The 17,500-nt window shown below is 41.9% G+C and overlaps 1 protein-coding gene across 1 annotated transcript in view; it reads left to right on the top strand.

Moving 5' to 3' along the window:
- Window positions 1-17,500, top strand: part of LOC137651498 (eukaryotic translation initiation factor 2-alpha kinase-like) — a 56,983-nt gene that overhangs the window by 27,024 nt on the left and 12,459 nt on the right. Inside the window, exons 2-6 of the mRNA XM_068384724.1 lie at window positions 8,710-8,836; window positions 10,972-11,128; window positions 14,546-14,720; window positions 15,835-16,003; window positions 16,498-16,629. Of these exons, the coding sequence (XP_068240825.1) occupies window positions 8,710-8,836; window positions 10,972-11,128; window positions 14,546-14,720; window positions 15,835-16,003; window positions 16,498-16,629 (760 nt within the window). The remainder of the gene's footprint in view (window positions 1-8,709; window positions 8,837-10,971; window positions 11,129-14,545; window positions 14,721-15,834; window positions 16,004-16,497; window positions 16,630-17,500) is intronic.

Consider the following 17,500-nt stretch of genomic DNA (forward strand, 5'->3'; position numbering starts at 1 on the left):
TTGCAGAGGGGCCAGGGAGTAAGCAATGACATAGAAATTTAGGTCAGGCCAGGTGGGGTTACCGTAGTTTAGTAACATATCGTCATAATTTCCTTACAACTCTTAACATACTTGCAACGGCAACGTCATATAAAATGAGTTCTATTTTTAGGATTGTTACTTATGACAATGATGAATTATGTTTCCAACTGATTTCGGTAGGATTTATACAAATCTTACATTTCTGATAAGTTTAATGTACCATTTCTTTTGGTTTTCTCCTAAACCCCCATTTACCAGTGGGATTTCCCGGGATTTTTACTTTTATGAATAGAACTTACCTGGCAGTTATATATACATAGCTAATAATCTCTATTTCGGCAGAATTTTTCTAAACGTGGCAACCGCCTTGTGGTGGTTGGCTGGTAACACCCGTTAAAGGGTGGTAGGAGGAATCATTCCCGTTTTCTGTTCTTCAGTTCATCTCTGCCGGCCGGATCGACAACACGTTGGTCCGTCATTAAGAGTTTTTCTTCGCTTTCCCTGCTCGGTGTACCAGTCTGCTTTTTTGGTGAAGTACTCTGATTTGGGGTTTTGGCGATCGTGTTTTTTGTTTTCTCTTAGCTTTTTTGCTGTTTTCATTATGAGTGAAAAGAGTCATTACCGTGTCTGTGCGAATGAGGAATGTAAGGTGAGACTACTGAAAATGGCGGTAGACCCTAACACCGTGTGTTCTAATTGTAGGGGTTTTGTTTGTGCCCTTGATAATAGGTGCGGGGCATGTAAAGTTTTGGATGAGAAAGATTGTTGATTATGAAGCGCTATGTGCATAAACTAGAGCTTGATAGAGTTAGGAGAGCTTCTAGGTCTAAGTCTAAGTCTGTTAGTGGTAAGGAAGACGAACTTAGTGTAGATTTATCTATTGAACCTATGATTCCTCTTTGGAAGTTGATCCTTCCCTTGAGTTAGTAACTCCTGCACCTCCTACAGGTTCCGTATCTACGGATGACCCTCGGTACGCTAGCCTGGCGGCCGAGTTGAAGGCCATTAAAGAACAACTGGAGGCCTTTAAAGGTAAGGAAAGTGAAAGTGCTTGTGTTAGTGCAGTGGAGGTGGCGACTGACCGAACCTGTCATTACCCTAGGCCTAGACCTCTACCAAGCTCCCAGGACCAAGGGAGAAGGTACGTCGATAACCGAAAGGGGGTGAGAGGTACGTACCCTCAGTCAGCCGTCGCCTCAGACAGTCCTGTTGTCGATTCCCAGGCTGCTCTTGACCGTCACGGGAAAGACGTGTCGGATGTGTTGTTTTCTTCTCCGAATTCGTCCAGACGTAAATGGAAGTTTGAAGCTTCAAGACCTACTAAGAGGAGATGGAACCGCGACGAACGGTCTCGTTCTTTCTCTCCCGGTTCTAGCAGTTATGAACCTTGTCCGTCGGAGGATGATTTCGACTCCGTGCCTGTGAAAAGGGCGAAGCCTACTGCCGAAGATCCTCCCCCTTCTACGAGTGTTATTCATCAGCCCTCCCCTTCGGGGCCGCAAGACCCAGCTGATGTTGCTAATCCTTTATGTCTGTCATGCAGGAACAACTTTTGACGTTAGTGCAAGCCTTTAGCCGCCCTCACGCCCAGTCTGACAGACGTAAAGACGACTCGTTGCCGATTAAGAAGTCTGCTTCTAAGAGAGAACGGAGTTCTTCTTTATAGAAAAGTTCTCCCTCTCTACGCCAGGATGAGGAATGTGTGCTTTCGCCAGGCGATATTTCTTCTCGATACCAGGACGATACGGTTTCTCGTTCTCGATACCGAGACGATACTTTATCGAACGATGCTGCTTCTCGTTCTCGATGCCAAGACGATACCGCCTCCCGTTCTTGATACCAGCACGATACCTCCTCTCATTCGCTTCGCCACGACGATACCTCTTCTCGTTCGCTTCGCCACGACGATACCTCCTCTCGTTCGCTTCGCCACGACGATACCTCCTCTCGTTTGCTTCGCCACGACGATACCTCCTCTCGTTCACGACGATACTGCCTCTCGTTCACGACGCCACGACGATACCGCCTCTTGTTCTCGCCACCAGGACGATACCGCCTCTCGCTCTCGACATCAGAACGACTCTGCCTCTCGTTCTCGGTGCCATGGCGATACCACCCTGCCTCTTCGGGACGATACTGCCTCTCGTTCCAAGGATTCTTCTAGCGCTGGACTCCAGGACAGCCCATCTTTTGCAGGATGATGCCTTTGATTTGCCCTTGTCGGGTTCTAAGGATCCTTCTTCTCGTTTGAAGGATATTGCAAATGTGGATCAGGACCTCGAGGAAGTTTCTGATGACGACGATAATCCTGCCGACGCTGCGGAGATTACAAAGTTCTCTCTCGCTCCCTTCTTGAACTTTATGGAGAGGAATTCCAACCTGCTGCCCCTCAATCTCCTCAGTCCCAATTTAACAGAAAGAAGGCCAAGAAACAGTCGGCCTTCATCAAGATGAAACTGTCTATCTCCGCAAAGAAGGCTCTCACGAAGATTGATGACTGGATGAAGGAGCGGAGACAAGCAGTTAAGACTTCCTTCTCGTTTCCACCAGCTCGTCTTGCTTCAAAAGCGGGTATGTGGTATGCAACTGGGGAACCTTTGGGTCTGGGAGTGCCTTCCTCCTCCAAGGGTGACTTCTCTGGTTTAGTGGACTCTGCTAGAAGGCATGCTCTCAACTCAGCCAAGGTCATGTGGTCGATGTCGGAGCTGGATCATCTCGTCAAAGGTATTTTTAGAGCCTTTGAGGTTTTTAGTTTTCTAGACTGGTCACTTGGGACTCTCACAAGGAAAACTGATCAGATGGAAGGATCTAGGGACCTTATCAGTATTATGTCCTGTATGGATAAGGCCCTCAGAGATGGGGCGAATGAGTTGGCTGCGCTGTTCTCAGCTGGGGGTCCTAAAGAAGAGAGCTCTGCTTTGCTCTTTTGCTTCTAGGTCTGTTACCACTGCACAAAAGTCTGAGCTTTTTTACGCCCCCCTCTCTCAACATCTTTTTCCCGAGTCCCTGGTTAATGACATTATGTTTTCTCTGGCCCAAAAAGCCACCCAAGACCTTTTATCTCGTTCTGCTCGTAAGCCCTTGGCAGCCCCTCCTTTTTCGAAACGGGAGGAAAGGAGATTCCAGCAGCCCTTTCGGGGCAGGACTACTTCAAGACCAGATTTTAGAGGGAGAAGGCAAGAATCAGGACCAAGATCTACCAGGGGTTCTTTCAGACCTCGCTCCAGAAAATGAAATTCGTCTCCTCCAGACAGTAGGCGCAAGACTGTCAGGTTTTTGGCAGTCTTGGAAGAGGAGAGGGGTGGACACCTGGTCCCTCTCAGTCATCAAGGAAGGATACAAGATCCCCTTTCTGAAAAAACCTCCTCTCGCAGATGCTCCGCTGGCCTTAGTAGCCCAGTACTCAGATCCTGGGAAACAGAAGGCCCTAATAGACCTTGTCGACCAAATGCTAGACAAGGGAACGATAGAACCGGTTCGGGATCTATCCTCCCCAGGCTTTTACAATCGCCTGTTTCTGGTCCCCAAGAACTCGGGAGGATGGAGACCCGTCCTGGATGTCAGCTCTCTCAACGTCTTTGTGGAGAAGACAAAGTTCTCCATGGAGACGACTCAGTCGGTGCTGGCGTCAGTACGTCCAGGGGACTGGATGGTGTCCCTCGACTTGCAGGACGCATATTTCCATGCCCCCATCCATCCGACTTCAAGGAAGTACCTGAGATTTGTAATGCAGGGCGAGTGCTTCCAATTCAGAGCTCTTTGCTTCAGTCTCAGCACGGCTCCTCAAGTCTTCACCAGGATAATGGTGAATGTGTCAGGTTGGCTGCATCAGGAGGGGATAAGGATATCCTTCTATCTGGACGATTGGCTGATTCGTTCACGATCGAGGGAGAAATGTCTGGAGGATTTACGGAAGACTTTTATGATGGCTCAAGATCTAGGCCTGGTCATCAAGAGGGAGAAGTCTCAGATCAGACCGAATCAGACTATTCTCTATTTGGGGATAGTTCTGAATTCAGTTCTTTTTCGGGCTTCTCCCTCTCAGGAAAGACAGACCAAGTGTCTCGTAAAAGTCAGAACTTTCCTGGACAAGAAGAGGTGCACAGCGAAGGAGTGGATGAGTTTGCTGGGGACTCTATCCTCCCTCGAACAGTTTGTCTCTCTGGGGAGACTCCACCTAAGGCCTCTTCAGGACTTTCTTTCGAAGACGTGGAACAGAAAGATGCAGGAAGACTCCTTTTCCTTCCCCATTCCAACAGAAGTCAAGAATCTTCTGAAGTGGTGGCTGGACCCAACCTTGTTAGGGGAAGGGATCTCCTTACACAAGAAGAACCCAGACCTAGTGTTGTTTTCAGACGCATCAGAGTCAGGATGGGGGGCAACACTAGGAAGGTAGGAGGTCTCAGGCTATTGGGAAGGAATTCAGCTGGGATGGCACATCAACAACAAGGAGCTGATGGCCATTTTTCTGGGGCTAAAGGCCTTCAAGGACTTGGTGTCTGGGAAGATTGTGGAGGTCAACTCAGACAACACCACAGCTCTTGCTTACATCAGGAAGCAAGGAGGGACTCACTCTCTGTCTCTGTTCGAGACAGCAAGAGAGCTCCTTCTTTGGGCGAAGGAGAACAGGATAAACCTGCTGACGAGGTTTGTTCAGGGACAGAAGAATGTGAGGGCGGACATGCTCAGCAGGAAAGGGCAGGTCCTTCCCACAGAATGGACCCTCAACCAACAGGTCTGTCAGAGTCTCTGGAGGCTGTGGGGGAGACCCCTCATCGATCTTTTCGCCTCCAACTTATCCAAGAGGATCCCCATCTATTGCTTCCTAGTTGCGGACAAGGAGGCAATAGCAGTAGACGCGTTTTTGATGGATTGGACGGGGATGGACACTTATGCTTTTCCCCCGTTCAAGATCATCAATCTGGTAGTCAGGAAATTCGCTCTCCTCGATTCTGGACGGATGATCCTGATAGCTCCGTTCTGGCCGATGAGGGAATGGTTCACGGAGGTGGTGGACGTGTTGATGGACTTTCCAAGAAGCCTGCCTGCAAGTCCAAATCTGCTCAGACAACCCCACTTCGAGAGATATCATCAAAACCCCCTCGCTCTCAATCTGACTGCCTTCAGACTATCGAGAAGCTCGTCAGATCGAGAGGCTTTTCAGCGCAAGCTGCGAAAGCTATCGCCAGAGCGAGGAGGGTCTCTTCGCAGAGGGTCTACAAGTCCAAGTGGGAGACTTTTAGAGCTTGGTGTAGGAAGCACAAGATTTCCTCATCCACTACCTCTGTGAGCCAGATTGCGGATTTCTTGTTGTACCCTTCTTGGAACCTTGATGTGGTTCTTAAATTTCTGTGCACCAAGAGATTTGAGTCCATCTCACAGGCTCCCCTTAGGGAGGTTACCAAGAAGACCCTCTTTCTTTTGGCCTTAGCAACAGCTAAAAGAGTTAGTGAAGTCCATGCAATCGAAAAACAGGTAGGCTTCAATCTGAATGGGGTAGTTTGTGCCTTAAGATTAGACTTTCTCGCTAAGAACGAGAATCCTTCTAAGCCCTGGCCGAGGACCTTTGAGGTTCCTAACTTGACCAACCTAGTGGGTCAAGAGCAAGAGAGGCTTCTCTGTCCAGTACGAGCCCTCAAGACCTACTTGTCTCGCACGAAAAGTGTGAGAGGCTCTTCTAGCTCCCTGTGGTGTTCTGGGAAAGATCCTCAGAAGCCCCTTTCCAAGAACGCTTTGTCCTTTTTCCTGAGGGAAGTGATAAGAGAAGCGCATCTCTTGTGTGAGGAGGAACACTTCGGACTTTTAAAAGTGCAAGCTCACGAAGTGAGGGCCATTGCGACCTCGCTTGCTTACCGCAAGAACATGTCGCTCCGTCAAATTATGGATGCGACATTCTGGAGGAGCAACTCTGTGTTCGCCTCTCATTACCTCAGAGAGGTGAGAGTGGATTATGAGAAATGTTATACCTTGGGCCCATACGTAGCTACGGCTTCTGTATTAGGCAAAGGAGTTACTACCTCCCCTCAACCTTAGCTTTGTATACTTGTGCATAGGTTGGTGTTTTTTATTGGTTGTCTGAGGACTTCGACTTGTGTACAGTCACCTCAGTCTAGTTAGATAATTTTTATCTACTTTGCAAATGTTAGTTGGTTGGTTTGGTAAGGTTGCAGTTTTTATTTTGGCAATAGGTAGTCCTGAAGTCTAGTCAGATTGTTGGTCTCACCCCGTTGACAGACTCGATTGAGTGTTTTCAGCACTGCAGGTCACATCCTGGCTGGCACTCCTAAGGGAAAGCGACTCAAGAGGCAGGAACCTTTGAAGTCAGCTACCTTAGCAGGTAAGGAATCAAGGTGTTTATTTATCCTACAGCTTTTTTGGTTGTTTCCCCAACGATGTTTACTGTCTATCACCCTCCTCCAAGTGTGTTAATCAGCTATGTATATATAACTGCCAGGTAAGTTCTATTCATAAAAATGGAGTTTTTATGATAAAACAAAGTTTTATGAATACTTACCTTGCAGTTATATATACATTCGAAGGCCCACCCACCTCCCCTCAGGAGACAGGTCGTGCATAGATGAACTGAAGAACAGAAAACGGGAATGATTCCTCCTACCACCCTTTAACGGGTGTTACCACCCAACCACCACAAGGCGGTTGCCACGTTTAGAAAAATTCTGCCGAAATAGAGATTATTAGCTATGTATGTATAACTGCCAGGTAAGTATTCATAAAACTTTGTTTTATCATAAAAACTCCATTTTTTATTTGGTGTGGGGGAATACTAATATCAGTGGTTTGCACCAGAAATGATTGTCAGAAATGTATAAAACAATAAATAAGCAGTTGGAAAAGTAAGTGGTTTGTGTATTGTCATGAAGTTAAAGTATATTGTATATTAGAGGACCAGAATGCACTACACCTTAATCTTGAAAATCATTGCCCCACCTGGCTTGTGGGCAATTCCATGCCCGCTTTAGCATAGCACAGGTCAACATATTTCTTACTGGAAGTTTTGAAAGTATGGTCAAGGTGTCAGCACCAAAGTTCAATAATGAAAGTATACATGTGTGTGCAGCATAGAATTGTTACAAGAGTACAGTCAGCAGGTAAACGCTTTCTATCAGAAAGGATATCAGCCCACTATTGGCTATTTTCTACTCCTATGAAGTGATGATTTCCTGTTGATGTTTGTTTTTCAGAAAGTCTTAATAGAGTATGCAATATTTAACAGATTTCTTTTTATTTTTATTTTGGCAAAGGAGCTATTTATTAGGAAAAGGGATTTATTTAAATTACTTCTAGCTTGACGTCTTGTTTTCATATGTCTTGCAGGTAGGTCCTCTTCGTCAGTTTTGGGAGCTGGTAGCTAAGATTACTTCCCCAGGTATTCCCAGTGACACCAGTGATATTGATAATTCGAGTGCAAGCAGTATCAGTGACCAGCTTAGAAGGCTTCCGCCCCTGTGGAAGTTTAAGTGTGGAAGCCGAGAGGGTACATTAAGGCACAGGGGCTTATAAAACCTGTACAGTAGTCGTCACTCAGGTGCTCGTCCCATGTGATTGTAGCTTCAGTGGCTTTCATCCCTGTTTATGTCACTCATGTCACCATTGCTGTGACCCCAGGGCTCCCACACTCCCTGTACGAGTGACCCCACTCTGCGTCTGTGTTTTGGGGGCAAGTGAAAGTGCTTACCGCCTCTTTGTGTCAGTAACGTCCAGTGTTTTGATTGATTCCTGTTGGAGCAACCCGTGAGGAAAATTGTCATTGATGGTCGCTTGGACGACTTCTCTGCTTGCTTATCCTGAGAGGAAAATTGGTTAGAGTTAGAAGTGAGTTTACCCCTTTTCTTTCCTTCTTTCCTTCTAAATTTGACCCTTCATCCAAGAAGAAAAAGGAAGGGCCAGTCGTAGTCACAAGAATAGGGTTGTAGATGACACTACCACTTTTTTGGGGGCGGTGGATAGCTCTTGGTTATACCTGGTGGACTACACCCCCTCCCCTCGACCCCCAGTGCCGGGTATAGGCTATGGTTGTTGGTTTGACTACCCTGGTAGCTAGGCTGGCTTGGGATGTATGACCCCATTCTTTGCTGTACACTTTTCTGTGTCCATGGCCCTGTATTCCAGGTACCATCTAAGGCCATGCACTTATTCTTTGTCCTCAATCACTCTTCTCAGTCCTGAGCCAAAAGTCAAAAGTGAATCATTTTTGACATGAGAGTGGGTGGGCGTGCTCACCCGTGCTCAACACCTGTTGTTAACTACCACGTTACTAATATCAACAGGTGTTCCAGCGCATCTGAAGACTACTGTACAATATTCCCCATTTTAAAGGACTCAAGTTTGTACTGCTGGGAAAAATACGAGTTACTTTTGATATCTTATTATATAATAGGTAATAAATTTGATGTGCAAATAATCAAATTTATGATCTTTATTATTGAGTTTTGTTTAAGCAAACACCCAGAATGTGGATGGAAGACGTAATGTTTGCAGTATGTATCCTGTTTTAACTGAGGATATGTGAAAATATATATAGAAGTTTCTTTAGATTTTTGATACACTTTAGATAGCTCTGTACTTGAGCCCGTTAAACGCACAAACATGTACATATAACGTTTTTTATTGTCGTATGTTCAATCTCAAAATATCATGGCGTACTCTAATATCAATTACCATTTTCAGATCGGCTGTTGTGGTCAGTACACTGGATGGACGAGTAACAAGTTTAGATGCATCAACAGGTGCTGTCTTGTGGTCACATCTTACTGGTGGTAAAAATAATGAGATGCTTTCTTCATCTATGTCAAAGGTACAGTATGTGTACTGTTGTTCATTATTTATGGAAAATTATTAGCATGATTTGGGAAATATGGTTAGATCAACTGGTACAGTACATAATTTTTTCTGTGTGACATAATTTGGATTTGGAAAATTTAAATGAATATCAGTATTTATATGCGTTAGATATTCCTCAAGTTTTTAAACCTTCTTTGTTAGTTGTCTTTGCATTACTTTTATCTGATGTTAAACCTCAAAGGCTGTTAGATATTGTGCTGTGTGTTTGTTAGAGTGGTTTATTGCTGCAATAAATGTGTTGATAAGTAATTTGTATTTTTCAATATTTAACTTAGCCGGTGATTATATAAGCTGCAGCTCTGCTGCTGGACAGAAAACTCTACGTTAAAAATCCGCCAGCGATCGCTATGCAGGTAGGGGGTGTACTTCAACAGCGCCATCTGTCGTGCAGGTACTCAGTACTCAATGTAAACAAAGAACTCAATTTTCTCTCTGTCGTGCCACCGGCAAGACCTACTAATTCGCTGTTGCTAACTGGATTGGTTTTCACTACTTTTTGGTGAAGTACACGTTTCTAGTTTTGAGCTTTCGCTTTGCAGGCTTTATCTTCAATAAATCCTTGCATTCTTTTGTTGATATCGGATTATTTGTTGATGACTTTGGATAGTTTTTGAATTCCCCTTTGACCAATTCAAAATGGCTGACCTTTCTCAAGTCCCTAAATTCAGGAAGTGTAATGCTAGGGACTGTTCAAGGCGTCTTCCGAAGGCCTCTATCGATCCTCACACCGTTTGTTCCAATTGTCGGGATAAAACCTGTCAATTGGAAGATCGATGTGAGGAATGCGTTGGGCTTTCGGAATTCGATTTTATCGAATTCCAGAAATATACACGTAGGCTAGAGAGAGATAGAGTCAGGAGAAGTTCATCTCGCTCCGTTGAATTTTCCTCTCCTCATGCACCACAACCTATTCCTTCCCCTGTAGTGGTTGCTCCTAATCCCCCTTCTGGCACTCAAGAACCTTCGATGGCAGATATGATGCGTGCCATCCAAGCTCTGGGTGAGAGAGTCGAGTCCTTGGCTAGTGACCGTAACCAGCTCATGGCGGACGTCAAGGAGCTGAAGTGTAAGAGTGCAGTGGGTAGTGATAAAGTTAGTGATAGTGTTGTGGATAGTGTTGCGCTTGAGGGTTCGACTGTTCGTGCCTGTCGTCCTCCCAGTCCGGGACCTCTTTCAAGCTCCCAAGTCCAGGGGAGAAGCAATGTCGTACGACCAAAGGGTTCGAGAGGCTTTAATCAGCGAACAGACGTTCCCTCCGTGGTTTCGGGCGTATCTACCTAAGATCGCCCCACCCACACAGAGACGAGAGAGCCCATTTATTCCTCGTCTGCGGAAGAGGTTTCTCGTAAGAAACCATGGACCAAGGGCAGACCCCGGTTGAGACCAAGCAGATGTAGCAGGTGTGTGAACATCTATAACACATACTGAAACATATTATTAGGGAAGGTAGCGTTCCTGACAGGTAACCTTTCATCTCGTAGAACAGGCTAAAATAGTCTTTCGGAGTAGATGCGTTCATGTTATATACCATGCATCCCAACAAGCACCTTGCGGGGTAGGCTGCTCTGAGAAGGTTGTTGTTACTTGGTTGAGCAAGGAGTCCAATTCAAAGACACTCCATCTGTGGCAGATTTCTTCGAGGCAGCTCTTTAGATGTAAGATTGTGTGTGATGAACCTTATATAATTTTTATTTAATTTATGTAGAGATCTGGAGGATATCTTCTAACTATAAAGCAAAATGTCCCATTGTGGGGAATATGTATGAGAGGGGAATTTTCTTTGGCTGTGGAGGAATGTATAGTGATCTCTTTCTCTGGAATCTTGCTTTCTTTTTGCCAGACTTATGCATATTTTTGCTGTATAAGTGAATGTCCTCGTATATTTTCTTCAATGTTTCCAATTGGGCAACTTCATATGAGTAAATCTGTGGATAAAAGGAGGGTAGAGTGTAAGTGCACCTCCATTTAGATAAATACTCTCGTTCTTTGCTTATCATGAACTTGAATAGTATTAAATGTAGATGATGTTACATTAAGATATTTGTATTGTACACCTTAACTCATTATTTTTTGTTTCTTCTATTTCAGTTAGAGGTGACATCTCGTGGAGAGTGGGTACGTCTGATTCCTTCACTCGATGGTGGGATATACCGCTGTGATGGTGATAGCGTAGAGGCCTTACCTGTTACTGCTGAAACACTCTTGCATTCTTCTTTCAAATTTAATTCGGATACTATTTTTACAGGTATGGTATATTCTGAAGAAAGAATTTTTTATGTTATTTGTTTTGTAAGTATAAATATATGAGAATATTCTTAAAGGTTTGATTGAACAATAGTGGTTTTGTAAAACTGTTATAAGATTTAAGATCATCTTTTTGAATTTTGGTTACTTCAAGAAATTATGGTACTTATTGTGCGCTATTGATTTGATAAAGCTTATCTAGGAGTCTCAAGTTTAATATATAAGAAGTGTAAGGTTCTTGACCTTGAAATCAAAATGAAAACTTTCTCTTCAACCTTTATATCCCTCACTTCCAGAGACCATCTTGTATGGTATTAGTTTGTGGGACTGGTTGGTTGAGACCATGCTCGATGGTCTAGGAGACTTGCCCAAACCAACTCTCATATCATGTATGTGGTTCGTAAATGTGGGTCGACCTTCATCTCTCATGCCCTGATTGGTGTTTATTTTCTTTTGGTTTGATTTGTGTACATCGGACTTATTTCTGGTTTAGGAAGGCATGTCTGCTTTTAATATGCCTTTTTCTGTCAAATTTTCCATTAATAGTTTATTATAAAACATAGACCCTTATACAGTATGCTGTGTATGATTGTTATAATTGTTATTATGAGACATAGACCCTCATGTGCTGTGTATGTTTGTTATAATTGTTATTATAAGACATAGACCCTCATGCACTGTGTATGTTTGTTGTTATAAGACACACATCATCATGCTGTACTGTGTATGTTGCTTGTAGGGTTATTAGTGAGAGTTAGACAAAAGATATTCAGTGTGTTTTAGGTATTTTGGTTAATAAATGACAGGAAGCATAATTGATTGGTTGCTAAAAGTGTGTGGAAAAGTGATGAAAAAAATAAGAAAGAAAGAAGTGGGTAGTGTTTGATGGTATAATTCAGATCTTGCTATTACTCTTTTGTCTTCTCATTTCAGGATTGGGTTTGAGGTAGAACTTAGTGTATGTTAGGACTGAAATTTCTGAGCTTTAATTAAAATTTGCTTCTTTTAGGGAACAATTCTTTAATTTTATGCAAACTTCCTTTGTTGCCACTCCTTTTGTTAATACTTCCTTTCCTGTTCAGCTAACCTTTTCCTCTCCTCCTGTGTCAGCAATGAGGGTTCTTTCCAGCCTAGCTAAACTACAAACCTAGTTGGAAAACCACGATGCTATAAGCCCAATGGCTCCAGCAGAGAAAATATACCAGTGAGGAAAGGAAATAAGGAAACATAGTGTGCCAGAGTGCACCCTCGAGCAAGAGAACTCTAACTCAAGACAGTGAAAGACCATGGTACAGACTATGGCACTACCCAAGACAAGAGAGCAATGGTATGATTTCGGAGTGTTCTTCTCCTAGGAGAGCTGCTTATCATAGCTAAAGCGTCTCTTCTACCCTTACCAATTGGAAAGTAGCCACTGAATAATTGCAGTGCAGTAGTTAACCTCTTCTTTGACTGAAGAAGAATTATAAAGTCTTGATACTGAATGTGATGTTCAGCTGAACATCAGGTAGTGAATTTATTCCTTAGAAGAATATACCAACTACTAATTATTATATTGAAAAAATAAAGTATTCATTTAATAAACTGAAATTATAAAAAGTAATATATGCTACCTGATTTAAGTGAACCAGGGGCTAAAATAACATTCAGTTATTGAAAGATAAAACCGACTGACTATGAAAACCGGATCAAAGTGGACACAGTAATATACATTTCCTCAGACTTTCCTTAAATATTGTTTCAGCAATAAATTGATTAAAGTGATAAGAATATGACACACACAGCATTGGCAAAGAAAATAAGTAGTTGCATTGCCTCTCTTCATTAATAACTAATGCTGAGGTGTGGAATGAGGTCTCTTTTCAAGTGTATGCCAGAACTCCTCGAAACACTACCTCAGGTTTGAGGCCTTCTCTACTCCTCCCCCCTATTTTTTTGTAATGCGTCAGGTGGTAATTTAGAGGAAATGCTTTTGTGTCCTATTAGAGCTCTGTATTGCTATCTTAAGAGGACTAATTTAGCCTGAGTGTCAGCTCTTCTTACATAGTACTGGCAGAAGCAATAAAGAGGAGTTGAAGAACACGATTTCTTTCTCATTTCATGAGACTATCCATGAAGCATATGCTTCGACTGCTGGGAAGGTAAGATACCAGCTTGAACTAGAGCTCACCAAGTTGGGGACATGGGCACACCTTGGCCTTCAAGAGGAATCTTGCAGTTGGCCAAGTATTGAAGGGAGGATTTTTGAAATGCCAAATAACCTTCACAGCCTTTTACTTAGGGAGTCTAGACCTAAAAGTCCCTAGACAAGATAGTTTTTATTTCTGTGGTGGCTGCTCAACTGGTTGTATAGTCAGCCCAGGTCTTGCACGAGACAGGAAACATCTTGTCTATGGTAATGTGTAAATGTAAGTCTAGAATGGAAGGTGGGATGACTGGGTTTTTTTCTGAACCTCTCTTGGGTATGGAGTGGTTGTATACTACCGTTACTTTCTGGATTTGACTTTGATGCTGATAAGCCACACTTCTGAGAACCATTCTTTTTAAACTAGATTAATAAAACAGTTCTCCCCCATCCTTCCCGTAAATGGGGAGGACGATGAAATATACACCAACTCATTGGTCATCATACTCCAGGGATTCCTTCTTTAACCACATACCAGGTACTTGTCAAGTAAAGGCTGCCCATTCCTATGGTTGGCAAATAGTAGGATGCTGGAGTCATCTTCTTTGCTCCTATACGGGACCATGGAAAAGTTATATAAACCTAAATTCTAAAGTTGAACTTCCTCAGTCACTCCTCTAAGGTCTGCACCAAAGGTCAAAAGTCTTTGACAGGCAGGTGGACGGGGCTACTCGATTGCACTCGCCAATTTAAGTTAGCCATCTTGTTAATGATTTCAAGAGCTGTTTTAGCTCTGCGGAAGACATTCCCCTATTTTAAAGGACGTGGGTTCTGTATAGCTAGAAAGAATAAAGATTACTTTTAAAATATTTTATTTTTGTCTCGTCAAATTTCCAATAATGGTGATTATAGTTACTGCCAATTATGATGGTAATAATAAATGGCTTTTGACTTTTCTAGCTTCAATCTCTTGGAAATTTAATTTTTTTATACTGAAATATTGAATTACCTTGTTTTTGGAGTTTGTCTTCTGTGTAATAGTTTTTAGACAGACAACCTAATTAAATTATTTCACTTGTAGGTTGCCTTTGAAGTAAGTAGACGTGGCCAGCCAAGTAGAAAAAACTTCTATTCCTTTTTTATCCATGATCTCTGTCAGCCCAAAAGAATTTGATCTTGTAACTCAAACTGCCTCTACAACAGATGAGCTTTTATAATACTATAATTGTATTGGATATGCAAAGCATTATATACTATATGTGTGACTGACTTTTTTTCTGAATAAAATTTTAGGTGGTAAATCAACTGAAGTTTGGGGTGTGGCACTGGACTCAGGAAAACTAATGTATAGGTGCAATTCATCTGGTTGTAAACGTCAGCGTACAGCGTCAAAGCCATCTCAATTACTGGTTGTGAAACGCATTACCCAGACAGTGCGGGCTGTTGATCCACAGTCAGGTGATGAAAGGTAAGGAGTGACCTTGTGAGGGTAAAGCTTATTTTGATAGTAGATTATTTTTATTGATAGGAAAGAAATAAGTTTGCTGTTTTCTGTGATTAAGGCTTAGTTTGTAAAGAAAGATTTGTGATGATCTGCACCACAGTGGTAATACAATACTACCCCGAACAATGTCGTTAGATGTCAGGATGCTAGAGAACTTCAAATTATTCATTCAATTGGTTACAGGAGACATAGACTGGAAATGCTCCTTGTAGTGACATAAAATGACATAATTGTTCCCTATATAATTATAACACACTTTATGTTCGTTCAACTTAAGCCATTTCCAAATTTATGTCACTTGTCCATAAATATTAAATAAAAAATCAAATCTACATTACGCTGTTTTATGCGACCATATGTTGATCTCTACGTTGACACTAGAGGCAGGTAAGCATATGTTGATCTCTACGTTGACACTAGAGGCAGGTAAGCCTCAAGGTAGAGTGACTTTTCCTTATAGATAAGTTTTGTTTTGAAGTATCACTCCAGAGAATGGATAGGATATATACAAGCCCATTTCTCATTATGACCATACGTTCAGATTACGTAGGTTCATCCATGACCATCTATCAATTACCTGGTAGGGACCTAACCCCAGCAACAGCATAATGGTTAGGTTGTTAATGCACAGGACCAAAGTGCCTTGAAATTTCCAAGGATAGTTAGGATCAGTCTTCTCTTAAATGACAATAACTTGTCTTTGTTTAGTTGCAAATCACAAATTTTAAAGTAATTTGTATTTTTCCTAACTAAACAAAACTGGGGTCTTTAAGTTACACTGCCTACTAGTGATACAATACCGATTCATAGATGGCGTTGCATAACCATTAACCTCATCAAAGAAGAGAACTGTTTGCTTTTATATCTAATAGGTTGGGGTGTTTTAACTACTGGGAGTTATGTATGATGATCATATAAATATTGAAATAGTTTTTATTATTACAATTCTTTTTTTTTTGAGATTTCCATTTTTGAATGTGGTTCATAAAGCTACAATTTTTGGGAATATTTATGCAACTGTGAAGCACTTTCTTTGCATCGTGTTTAGTGTGTGATTACATTGTTATATAATTTCTAGATGGAACTTTAGTGTTGGTCAGCATGAAGTTAACGTTGCTGGTGGAGGCTGCGATTGGGTTGACTCATCGGATATGGAAGTGGGAGAATTGCCAACCTTACACTTTGTCGTACCAGAAGGAGTTGTCATGGGAATGGATAGGAAAAATCAGCTAGTCTGGCAGCAGAAGGTATTTGAAATTTTTTTTTTAATTTCAGCAATATGTGAATTCTTTTAATGGTGTATATTTTAATTTATACAGCAGTAGTTTAAACAGATCACTCAGTCAAGAGATCAGACTCTCCTAGGGGCTGACCTGAAGTATTTGTCTTTAATTTTGAAACGTGAATATTGAAGAAATTGCAATTATTCAAACTTTTTATTTGATGAGGAGAAAATTGCGAGAAGTTGTAGACCTTGAATATATGCTATTATTATTATTATTATTATTATTATTATTATTATTACTACTACTACTACTACTACTACTACTACTACTACTACTACTACTACTACTACTACTACTATTAGCTAAGGTACAACCCTAGTTGGAAAAGCAGGTGCTATAAGCCCAATGGTTCCAACAGGGAAATTTTTTTTTTTACTTTATATTTTCTTGGCATTTCAAAATTAGTTTATTTTGTATATTTTGCTACTGCGAATATATCAATTATTTAATTTCAGCTCACATCACCTGTTGTTAATGCTTGGAAGGTGGTCAATGGAGAATTGGAGCCGATTGACTTATTTAGCACCAATAGTGTTCCTGCTTTGACACCAGACAATGGATTGCCAGATTCACAATACAGATCCCAGGTTAGTTTTTTGTTCATTAGGAATATAAAATTCATCTTTTGATATTGATATTTACAGGTTGATACATTCAGCGGGTCTTCTTGTTACTGTTGTCAATGGTATTTGCATTTTCATTGTTGTTATTGTTTTGAGAGTAAAGTTTAAAGGGCACTTATGAATGGCATAGGCAAGGGACAGTGACATTGCCCTATCAAGCAGGACAGTGCCCTAGAGACTGACCATATATCATATGATCAGTGCCCAAGCCCCCTCTCCACCCAAGCTAGGACCAAGGAGGCTATTGCTGCTGATGACTCAGCAGATAGACCTATAGGCTCCCCCGAAACCCCCATCCTTAGCTCACATAGGTGGTGAGGTTGCAGTCACCAAAGGAATTAACGAGTTTAAGCAGTATTCGAACCCCAGTCTGGCGTTCACCAGTCAGGGACATTATCACATCGGCCACCACAACTGAAATTTATATTTTGATAGTTACTGTATTGTGAGCAGCTTTCTCCATATCATGGTAAAATTTAGTAAATTTCTCTACTTAATTAGATTTTAATACAGTATTGTGAATCAGATATTGAAATAAAGAAGTTCTAGACATCAGACCTCAACTTACACTTTATTATTGGCTTCATTTCTGTTATTTCTATCATTTAGCATTATTGCATTTGACAAAAGAATGCCTTAAACTGAATGATAAATGGAATTCATAAGTTAGCTTATCCTACAAATTTTATGAAATTACTGATAGCTTTAAGATATCTTGATTGCTGAAGTGCGGGCTATTTGTGACAAGACGAAGTATTAGACCATGTCCATTTGATAAGCTGAAGGCTAATGAATAGCATTACTGTAACAATTCTTAAAGTACCTGGCCTAATAT

The sequence above is a fragment of the Palaemon carinicauda genome, chromosome 13 (assembly GCF_036898095.1).
Source record: "Palaemon carinicauda isolate YSFRI2023 chromosome 13, ASM3689809v2, whole genome shotgun sequence".
Lineage (NCBI taxonomy): Eukaryota > Metazoa > Arthropoda > Malacostraca > Decapoda > Palaemonidae > Palaemon > Palaemon carinicauda.